The 12,541-nt window shown below is 30.2% G+C and overlaps 1 protein-coding gene across 1 annotated transcript; it reads right to left on the reverse strand.

Annotated features, from left to right (window-relative positions):
- Window positions 1-317: 317 nt before the first annotated feature.
- LOC137813586 (small ribosomal subunit protein eS27y-like) lies at window positions 318-1,587 on the reverse strand. Its single transcript, XM_068615926.1, has 4 exons — window positions 1,436-1,587; window positions 1,115-1,216; window positions 942-970; window positions 318-663 (listed from the first exon to the last, which is right to left on the reverse strand). The coding sequence occupies exons 1-4, from the start codon at window positions 1,436-1,438 to the stop codon at window positions 537-539; spliced, it is 261 nt and encodes an 86-aa protein (XP_068472027.1). The 5' UTR covers window positions 1,439-1,587; the 3' UTR covers window positions 318-536.
- Between the last annotated feature and the right edge of the window lie 10,954 nt (window positions 1,588-12,541).

Below are 12,541 nucleotides of genomic sequence, written 5' to 3' on the forward strand. Positions count from 1 at the left end.
GTTAAATACAACTACAGAAAAACCGAAACACGACCTTTGAAGGTACACTAAAACAATGAAAGCTTCACACTTCTTATTAATGCGCCAATACAAATTATAGAGCAAGAAAAATTAAACAAGTGTTGGCTAGGGATGAAAACAAAAGTGTTCAGAAAATCAAAAATTAAAATTAACCGTACTCAGATGAGAACAAGTATATCTGATTTATTTTAAAAAGATTCACTTCATTACCCATTCAAACGCAGGAAGGAAAGTTGAAACACAGAACAAATACATATCAGACGTATATCACATAACAAGAGACAGGGACCTAGATATTCCATAATTCCAACTCTAATTGAAAAATAAGCATCTAACATAGCCACATGAACATAACAAGAGGAAAAGAGAAATAAAAATTAGGTGTAATCCTTAATGTCTTGATAATGTTGTGGCCTCAACTCAAGTCATTCAATCTAACAAAATTAACATATAACCAAAACAAGAGAAGGCATTTCTGAAACTCTCCACTCAAACAAAAAAAAAGATGACACCATTTAGTCTCCCTTCTTCCTAAAGGAGCATCCCTCAGTTAGCCTTGCCCGTCCCCCGGTTGGCTGGCACAAGACAGTCTGGCAGTTTCCACATACAACAACAGTCTGAGAGTGGCTAAACACAGTCGTTCTGCAGCAATAATTTATACAAAACAAAATGAATCAAAAATATACAATCGACCTAGTTCCCAATTAAAATCAATCAAAAATATAAAATCCAACAGACCTAGTTCCCAATTGAAATCAATCAAAAAATATACAATCCAACTGACCTAGTTCCAAACTAAATACAATAAAAAAAATATAATCCAACCGACCTAATTCCCAATTAAAATCAATAAAATATAATACAATCTAACTAACCCTAATTTCAAAAAAAAAGTCAATAAAAGAAAATAAATAACTTACATGTTAAAGCAACCCTGGCACTTAACATCCTGCAACAAAACCAATTGGACAAAAATTAAAAATCCAACAGAGTAATACCAATTTCAATAACAAAAAAATTAATATTTTGGGCCAAGTTATCCTTCCAATCAAAGGAAGATTAGAACAGAGTCAGAACATATATGTGACAATACCATGAAGAAAGAGTTTGGGGACTGAACAAGACGCTTGAGTTTGTGTTTCCTCTTCTCAATCTCAGCAGGAGGATTTAGCAAATCAATATCATTTTGAAGAACCTATTAAAACCCACACAAACAAGCAAACAATCAAAACACAATTCAGAAAAGCCCGCAACAAACCATAACGTGAAAAGGGAAAAAGGAAAAAATGAACAAATGTTAACATATTCAGCTATCTTTCAAACATGTTTTCTCTAACTAATAAACTTATGCAAACAAAAGATAGAAATAAGAGTAAAACAATGTTAGATCTAATGAGACGAAAAGGGTACTCACCATGTTGCCCTAAGAATTTGAAGGAACTAAAAACCCTAGAGAAGAGAAGGAGTGAGTTGCGGCTGAAGAAGAACAAGGTTTAGAATTAACATCAAATGGTTATTATATAAAATGGGATGTGCTCACAATATGGTTCTGAAGAGGCCCGGCCCAAAAGTGTGGTTTCTTCATCCCAACAAAAGTGAATTATTTTATAATAAAAAATTAAAATTGAAATAAAATTATAACATTTGCAGTGAAAAAAATAATAGAGAATTATATAGATTTTAAAATTATTTTTTGTTAGAAGACCTTGAAATTCATTTTAAAACATTAGATTCGGGAATAATATATTAGTATATTAATTTCTAAGTTTCAAAGGTAGAGGCAAAAAATGGGAAAATAATCCTCTATGTAGTTAGTGTTTTTGTGTGACTAAAAAAAGAAAGAATGTGAGTCTTAAAATATATTGGTATTTATATAAATAAATTTATAATAACTAAATATATAAATTATATTATAATTAATTTATAATAAATAAAGACTTTTAATTTCAATGTATAATTCTATTTTATATCTATGGTAATCAATTTATATTGTGATATAAGGTTAGGTGGTATCAATAATTGTATTGTAAGGGTATTAAATTATTCATAATTTTATATTTTAGAATAATATAATTTTAATGTGTTTCTTAAAAAATTTCATTATACAATATTTAATAATAAATATATGTATATATATACGTATGTCTATTTGAAAATTAATATAAATTTAAATATTTTTATATTTATATATATCCTACATCATATTGATTTATAATTAGTTTATAAAAATATTTTTGTTTGTAAAATCCTTTAAATATAAAAATTGACATCTCAAACTCACATCAAATTTAAACAATAATATGTAAATCACATTAAATATAACATGAAAAAAAATATGACAAACTAAATACAAAAATACTTCCTAAAATAATTTAAACAAAACCATAAATAAATAGTTGAAATCTATTATTGTATTGGACAGAAATGCGTTTGTGACCGTGACCTCGGTCCAGGTCCAGGTAGGGGTCGGCCCAAAAAAGATAATTAAGATAAAAGATAAAGAACTATTGTGATATTATTTTGAAGATAAAAATTATAATTGTTATTGTTTAAATCTGTTATCATATTATTCTGAAAATAAAGAGATATTTTATCTCTTGTGATAATATGCAAGTTAGTTATATATCACTTAATACATACATGTTAGTTACATATTAATTAATTGTTGTTGAGAATAAGAGAGGAGCACCCGAGAATAATGGTGCATATGTTAAATAGGATGTTATCCTGTTAGCACTGAAGATAAGTGGTGTCCATGAGCACGTAATTTTTTGTTATTATTTTATGCTTTTCATAAAGATTATATTCTCGTGAGTAAAAGTTGTTAAACGAGTAAGCTATAAAAGAGACTTAAGATACAAGGTACGTTGTTTCTAAATACTAGACTGAAACTGAATACTTATCTTATTTTCATAAGCTTTCACTGATTTGATCGTCGAAGTGTGATCAACAGGTTAGGAACGGAGTTTTCCACTCAAGTCAACCAACGAGAAAGTCAATTGACGAGAACAATTATAAACAAATTTTAAAAAAACAACTAAATTCATACTACTATATGAAACAAACAAGCCTATTGACCAACCTTACATAAATAAATTTATCACCATCTCTACAAATATGAGAAAAGTTTAAACTCAAATCTCTTATAAAAAAAACAATTTCCAGCCACAAAAGTTTATACTAAACTTTTTAGCATATTCAATAGGCAAAGTAACTCCTAAGAAAGAAAGCTTAGACCCAGAGAAAATAATTAAAATTTGTGTTTTAAACATGTTATTTTTTTTACTGGTTTATAAGTTTGATTCATGCGTAATTTAATGTGACATTATATAAAAATACTTTAAAATATTTTTTTAATTTTTATTTCTCTCCCATAAAATATTTGTTCTATAGATATTTTATATCAGTCTCATTTTTTACAATAAAGTATATATTTGATTTTAATACCAAAGATATTATTTTAAATCAAAATATATTAATATTAAAATATCTTAGTTTTTAGCTTTTTCGTATAAAATATTAGTTCAATTGATATTTTATACCACTGTCGTGTTTCTATAAAAAATATATATTTTAAATATAATTAGAATATTGTTTTACAAAAATATATATTTTTACACTAAATTTATTGTAAGGACCAAGAAAAATAGTTTGAGTAAAATTGGTATAATTAAAATGACATTTGAATATTTTATTATTAAAGTTAAAAGAGTATATAAATAGAAATTCGGTTATTTAGGTTTCATTTTAAAAGAACCATCATCTTTCTAGAAAGTTCTTTTTTCTTTTTCTCTCACTTCTCTATAAGATTTTGACATCCTCACTCATCAGATCAATGATTCGAGTTCGCCATTGGACTCCTGACAGTGAACTCTACAAGATTGCCTGATCAAAATCTTAGATAGAATAAGTTCAATATTGGCTCCTTGTCTTTTGAGTTAGTTTTGATCTGGTTAGGTTTGCCCTTAGTTAATCTTTCACGTGATGTTTGTATCTTTAGAATTAGTCTCTGTTAGCTCATGATCCTAATGGTATAGTTAGATTTGTGATCAGGACTCTTTGGTGCAGGTTAAGTGACCTTTAAGCTTTTGGTAGATTTGGAGCTCTTAAGAAGCATTTGCTCAAGTTCAGGTAAGGGAAGCTAGACTTAATTTCCAATAAAACACTAGGCTAGAAGATTTGGATGTGGGGGTGACGTGGTCACCAGTCTCAAACTTTATTTCAGGATAGTTTATTTTAAGTATATTAGAAGTTGATTGAGATTTGAATGTGAAATTTGATATATGGTATATGTTATAAAATTATATTATTGTGTATTTGAATAAGTAAATGAATGTATTTAATAGTTTGATGAATCACTTAAAGGATGATATTATTGAGTATTAGTTGTTTGATGTTGATTTAGAGTAATTATTCATCTATAGTAGGGGCTCTGTTATTTTGGTTTAGTATATTCCATAAAATAACAATTTGAATGAAAATATTGGGATGCACTTTGGTGTATTTTAGTTCACACTAAAAATTTTCGCTCAAGCCAATTAAATATATATATATATAATTTACTAGTAGTATTTTAGCATAGTTTATTTTGGATTATTATTCTTAAATGAATTTTTGGATATATTTGGATTGTTTAGAAAGTTTAAAATATATGTTGTAATTGAATGGTGTATTGATGTGTTAAATGAAGTGTGCAATGATGTGAAAGTGTGATCAATATATAGTATTTTCAAGAAAGGAAACACCGTGTTGAGATTGTTGTTAGGGTGTATTGATTTGTCAGGTTCTGATCCAATGTGACGATCCTGACTCTACTGATATAATGAATCACATAAATGAAGTTATTTAGTTGGTGAGAGTCGATGGAGGTTCATATGACTTTGTTTGCGGTTTGAAATATAATTTGGTCTTTCAGGTCATATGAATTTACCATATCATACGAGAAGATGAGATAATAAGATATTGAAATGTTTATGGCATGATTGTGTGGATTCACAACAAGTAGTATGATAGGTGTAAGTCTCAGGATTCTAATTTCAATACACAAGTCTTCCAGAAATAGAGTCAAATGTCTATGTGTTGTGAGTCAGTAGAAGTCTAACATAAGAAAGATGAATATTGAATTTTTATAGACACTTGATGATTATGTGAAATGCATGAGAATTGATGATTTTATGTAGATGTTTAAAGTTATATTTATATTATAAGTTTTAAAAATACCTAGCTTACCCTTTTCTTTATTTTATTGGTTGTTTTCATTAATATGTGATAATCGTATATTTACACGGGAGCACGAGCTAATGAGAAGCTGGATGATGAAAATATTTTATTTTCTTTTAAATAACTGTTTTTTTTTTTAAATATTTAAAGTCTTATGAAGAGATATATGTTTTGAAATATTATACGAAAAAGTTGTAGACATATTTATATTATGTTTTTATATATTTATTTTAATATTTCATACAAATTATGGTTATTAGACATGGAAAAATATAGGGATGTTAGATCTATTATTTTAAATTAAAAGATTCATGCATAATATGCCATTAATATTAAAATATTTTAAATAAATTTTAGTTTTTAGGTTTTAGATTTTAGATTTTTTTCCTATAAAATACTAGTTCAATAGATATTTTCTCCTCGCTATCATTTTTTATTTATTATAAAAAGAATTATTTTAATTTTAATTAGAATATTGTTTACAAAAATAGATATTTTATTTATACCATGTCTTTTCTTTTAAACTAAAAAGATATTATTATTAATATGTTTTCTATTAAATACTCTATTGATTACAATTTGATGGATGATCTTAAGTCATCTATAATGTGTGTAATGATTTTTACATTAAATTAAAAATATATGGAAGTTTTAAAGTGTTTATATAAAATAATTTATATAAAAAATAATTTATATATATATATTTATATAAAATAATTTGTTTATAAATAAAAAAATATTAATAACAAATAAGTGTATATATTTAAATAACTTAATAACCTTTACAATATTTTTAATATAAAAATATTGTAAAAGTTAGAATGAATGTTGATTTTATATAAACACAAATTATACAAACTTTTATATAATTTGTATATATATAAATGTTTTTTTTAAAGAAATGGTTACTGTATACTAATTTTTAAAATATTATAAATTAGTAGAATTATCCATTTTTTACATCAAACACAAATCATCATAATTAAAATAAAACTTAAACAATAAAGTAAGTTAGGAAAATTAAATAATTATCATATATGAAAATTTAAGATGTATTAAATAAGTATATAACATAAAAAATTTCAATAGAAGTATTTGATTAGATTAATATTATGTTTGTTTTTTTAGGGAGTATTGTTTTTATGGAGAAATAAAGACATGTTACTCCATCGTTTGTATCAACGATTGTATGAAGAAATTGAGACATGAATTTGCAAGTGAATGCATTTTAGGGTCTTTTACACTTTTGTAAAGAAACTTGCGAAAAGATATCAAGAGGGGAGGACATTACAAATATACATTTGCTTTCTTAAGAACTCCTCCTTGCTATATTAGAGTGAACATCACAAGTAAACTCCCAAACACTTTTACTTCCATACATGTTTTTCATCCATGGCCGAAATGTGTGAACCCTTGAGCATTTTATAGTGGATAGTGACAACGCATTTTGTTTAACATCCATGTTGGGCATTGCATAATTGATAGTGGCAACAAGGATGCATTTTGTTTATCATGCATGTGATTCATGATTGATTATGGATGGGAGAAGATAATTGGTTATCCCTTCCAAAAAAAACAATAGTGGATAAATTTGATCTTCTTCTCACTTGAATGATGAGTTGTTGCTTGAGGGATGAACCTCATGTTTTGAGCAATACTTGATCACTTAAAAGAGGGACTCTAAATTTGAAAGTCTTGCATTTAGCCTCTATTGGATCGAATACCTACAACTAGGCCAAAAGTTATATTTGATGGTTAGGGTGCAACTCTTTCTACTTAAGTTTGTAGCAGTCCGAAAGTCACGAATCAATTATGACTTGGTCCACTTGGTCTACGCCATATGACAATCAATGGCAATTGCAACAATCTCCCTAGCGAAAATTTCTCCATGCAGATTAACTGATGTCACTTGCAACAATCTCTCCTTTAGAAATTGCCCACTAGGAATTGAACTAGTGACCTTGTCTTTGATATCAATTGTTGGATTGAACACTTTGCATTAGGTCAATAGTTATAGTTTAGGTCAATAGTTATAATTGATAGTTAGGGAACAAGTTCTTCTACTTAAGAGCATAGTAGCCTAAGCGTCATTATTTGATTATGACTTGACCTACCTAGATTACACCACAAGACAATTGATGCCACTTGTAACAATTTTCCCCTCAACACTTTTCCTGATGGGAATAATTGATGTCACCTACAACAATTTCCCTGATGGGAACAATTGATGCCACCTGCAACAATTTCCCCCTTAATAATTGTCCTGCTAGAAATTAAACTCATAAGGTTGGCTTTGTTACCAATTGTTAGATTGAATGTTTCGTGAGGCAAAAAGCTATAATTGTTAGTCAAGGGGTAACTCTTTCTACTAAGAGATTAGAAGCCCAAAAGCCAAGATTCAATTATGACTTAATCTACAAGACAATTGATGCCACATGACGATTGATGTCACGGGACAATTGATGTAATATGTATAAAACAGTTTTCAACCATCAAAAACAGTTTTCAACCATCAAAAACAGTTTTCAACCTTTCTAAAAACACCTAAGTATAAAACAATCGATTGTTTCGACAAAACAACAGGTTGTTTTTCACTTAGTTTGAAAAATACTTTTCTTTTAAAAGGTTTGAGAATGCTTAAGCTTTGGATTCAATCAAGAGTGGATTTACACATATAATCTACCCCCAGATCCTATCTAAAGACAACTCAACAACAACAAACACATCCAGCCTTCCATCAACCTTCAAAGGGTTTGGATTCTTCAAAGCTTGGGTGCTAAGAACCCTAGTAAGGTACACAATTTCTAAGACTGAAACTACTTTATACACTTAGTGTTTCTTTGCCCTTATACTGACTTGAGCATCAGAGTGCAAACAACCGTCAAGGTCGCCCTTTGTCTTTGCAGGTGAGAGATTCTTCAACCAAGGAAGTTCGATCCTCAGACGGAGATAAGAGGGCCAAAGGCTGCCGTTCGAGTCGACCGGCGAAACGAGTCAACCCGCGAGAACAGAAAGTGCTGGTGAAGTGTTCAAATAATTGGTGCATAACTTTCTGAAGAATAATCAGTGCTGTAATTCTAATTGACGAATGAAGTAGTACACGTGAAGCTAGACTCTAGCCTCAAATTAGTGTAGTAGTCCTTGTTGTGGTGGCCACCAGAATTGAATTGGAACAAATAGCAAACATTCCACGAGACAACATATTCATATGAGAGAAATTGCATTTGTGTGACAATGGATTAATTTCGGGTTTGAATTTTTTGTTGCATTTAATTGCACATGTGAAACCCAGAGCTTGAATTCTCTTTGAGTCAATTTGGATGCATGGATGCAATTAAAAAAATAATATTGACCTGCTGGAATATTTGCAATCACGCGGTAAATGATCAAGGTATTGAAAAAGGAGGGTGGCAGTGAGATGAGGCTACATTGTTCTAATTCTTAAATTTTGTTTTAAATTTTTTAGGTAATTCTTTTTGAGTGTCTACTTTCTTGATAGTTTTTAATTTCTTGTTTATCTTGAATTTTTGGACAATCTTTGAGTTTGTCTCATTCTTAATCCCTTGAGTTTAACTTTGTTAACTTTGTTAATTTTGAGTTTTTATTTATTTATTTTGAATATCCTTGATCTCCTAAGATGACAATTATTTTTTAGTGTGATCTTTGGAAAGTGTTGACTGACATTGCTAGGTAGCATTTTGGAGAAAAAAAGAAGAAACTAAGGATGACCACTCTCTAGAAAACAAACAAGTGAAAATTAAAAAGAAAGAGGGATAAACACTTGACAAGAAGATTTGACAAGCTACAAAGATCAAACATAATTTTTTTTTGTAAAATCATATTGTCATAGAATTTTGTGTTAATTTTCCATTTGTAATTTTGTTTGTTTTATGTTTGGAAACTGCTCTTAAAGCAATCCCAAAGTTAAACATTGTAATAGTAAAACGCTTAGTCTTTTGGAAATGTGTCATAGGACTAAAAAATGTCACTTGCATTTTCACTTAGAATTTTTCGTCTTGATTTTCTTGCTTTACTTTAGTTTCTTCTCATTAATTTCTTGCTTTCATTTTATTTTCAAAGTCTCTATGATATTTATGGTGTATCTCTCAAATTTTATAGTTGACATTTCTTTGGTTTCTATGTCTTGCACACATATATCTAGAGAAATCATTTTGAAGTTTACTTTGAGGAAGATTGTTAAAACTATTTGAGGAATCTCTGACTAGAAAAGACATTGTTCTTAAGTGGTCCTAATTACTCACCACTCTTTCTTGTTAGTGAACTCAGATAAATTTTGACTATTTTGTTAGAATGTATGGCTTTAAACTAGAGGGGGGGGGGGGGGGGAATGGTTTAAAGAGGGTTTTCACAAACTTTTTAGTCTAGAATGAAATTCCTTCGAGAAAACTTGATTCAGAATTCAGTTTGCCAAAAACACAAAGCAATTTAGCACAGCACCAGAAAAGCAATCGGTTGTTTATACCAGTGAACATATACAAACTGAATTAAAGAGTTTAAGGGATAGAGAGATTGCACACACATTTTATACTGGTTCACTATTAAACCAAGAGCTACATCCAGTCTTCCCAGAAACCACTGGGGGAATCCACTAAGCAATCAAACCTAGATTACTTACACACACCACCAAAGAAGTGACCTTGATCCCCTCAAGACACACACACTTCCTTTGGCCTAGCACATACACCACCGAGAATGTTGATCTTGACAACTTCAAGAGCACACAACACTTCTTGGCTTCACACACCAGTGTTTACACAAAGTACAGAAGGATTACACTTGTTACAGAATGATGTGAAATCAATACAAGATGAAATCCTATTCCACTCTCTCTTGATCAAAGCAATCTCAAAGCAATCTTTAACTCTTGAAAAGTAAAATCAGTGAAAAACTCAAATATGTTTTTCTATGATTAAATCTCAGTTCTTGTTTGTTACTTAAGCTAAACAAACTCTTTATTGCTTTAAAAGATTGGTCAAAGCATTAAAAACAAGAGCGCATTCAATTATAAAATCATTTAAAGCTCAGTCAAAACACAAAACAATTTTTTGTTATGGTTTCAAAACAAACAATTGATTGAATGCTCGAATCAATCGGTTGTTTTGGTTTAACAGCAAGTCAACCACCAAAAACAGTTTTCAACCTTTCTTGAAACACCTAAGTATAAAACAATCGGTTGTTTCGACAAAACAACAGGTTGTTTTTCACTTAGTTTGAAAAACACTTTCAATTCAAAAGGTTTGAGAATACTTAAGCTTTGGATTCAATCAAGAGTGGATTTACACAGATAATCTACCCCAGATCCTATTCTAAAACACCTCAGCAACAACAAGCCTTCCATCAAACTCAAAGGATTTGGATTTTTCAAAGCTTGAACACACTTGATTCAATATATTTGACCTTGGGAGAAACTTCCAACTTTTAAAACCTATTAGTGATTTTTTTTTATCACTCATTATTGAATTAAAACTTTTAAGAAAACCTTTTTCATTTTATATTCAAAATGAGTGATCATTTTCATGCATAAAGTGTGTGAGGCAATAATAGAGATCCGATGGAGGAATATGGTTGGAGAGAGGAGACTAGATTTTTAAAGAAAATTTAGAAAAACAAATAGTAACACTACATAAATTACAAATAAACAATTTAATGAATTGAGGAATGATTTGAGGAATGATATGAAGGAAATGTTTGTCCAAATGGTCTTTAACCAAAAGAAGGAGAAAGGACAGGAAGAAGAGGAACCTGGGCAAAGAAATAATCTAGACTCTGGGAGGTAATCTGAGGGGTGGTATAGTCCACAATACAATGAAGAATATTATCCACCACTCTAAAGATATATGAACCTTTTCTTAGAGAACCAATGGTAGATCTTCCTTCCTTTCATTGAAGAAATGACATAGACAAATTTTTAGATTGGGAGATGAAGGTGCAACACATCTTTGCTAACCACCATGTTGAGGAAAAACGAAAGGTGTCTCTGACTACACTTTGCTTTTAAGGACAAACAATGTACTCGTGGACTGCCTTAATGAAAGACCACGCGATTCAAATTAAATAATGTAATGAATTGAATAATACCCTTAGAAAATTCCATGTGCCCTCTTACTATGAAAGGGAGATGATGTATCAACTTCGCAAACTCCAATAAAAGGACAAAACTGTAGAGGAATATAGGTAGAAAATGGAGGAATATAGGCAAAAAATAGAGTTACTTATGTTGAGGGCAAGAATAAGGGAAGAGCCTAGAAAAACCATTGCCAGATTCCAGAGTGACCTAAACCTAGAAATTCGAGATAGGATTGGAATCATACCTTTTGTCGATTTCAATGATTTGGTTCATTAGTGTGTTAGGATATTACAACAACTCGAGAATGTCTACCTTTAGGGAAGATTACCCTAACACATCCTATTCTGAAAGAGAGTTTAAGAGGGAATGATGTGAATGTAATAGCAAGAATACATGATTCTTTGACATTCTTAGGAACAACTTGAGTTGGTCATGAATTGGCACTTTAATTAGAATTGGATCAAGGTTCTACTTCAAGAACTCACCAAGACTTTGCACCGAACCAAAGCTCACATGGAAGTCCATGTTTTGTCAAATTGAATCACAATCACAAGAATTGAAGAAATAACAATTGAACTTAGCCAAAGAAAGGAAACTACCGAACAGAATTGAAAATACAGCAAAGGCACCGAACATAATTGAAGAACAATTAAGCTAGAACATGAACTTGAAGAAGAAACAAAGCTTGAGAATAGAAAACTTATGGAGATGGAAGAATAGGTGAGTGATCACGCCACTTAAAGTGTGGATACTCCAAGATTAGTGTGTTGCCGCCACTTGAGGTTCACCATAGACACCCAAGATAAGACTTGATGAAGGCACCAAAGCTCTTCCAATTTCTCTCTCAAATTGAGTAGAGTTTTCTTACTTCAATTTCCAAATCTGATTCTACAAGCCAAGCACCCTTATTTATAGCTTATAAGGTGCTGAAATGCAAAGTAAATCAAATGCAAATGTGCCCCTAAATGACATGTAACTTCGGCGCCAACTAATGCATGAAGGAAGTGTGACTTTCCTTCCTAGTTTGGCACCTCCTAACTCATATCTACACTCCCCCTAGCATCCCTTACTAAGTTCACACCCCCCTAAGCTGCTAATATTTCTAAACTACAACTAAGGATGCTTTTACAAAAGAGGTTTCTTATGTTTCCCTCTTAAGCACCATCTACCAAAGATATTACAAATAAAGAAAACAATTGTCCATTATTTCCT

Source organism: Phaseolus vulgaris, chromosome 1 (assembly GCF_000499845.2).
Source record: "Phaseolus vulgaris cultivar G19833 chromosome 1, P. vulgaris v2.0, whole genome shotgun sequence".
NCBI lineage: Eukaryota > Viridiplantae > Streptophyta > Magnoliopsida > Fabales > Fabaceae > Phaseolus > Phaseolus vulgaris.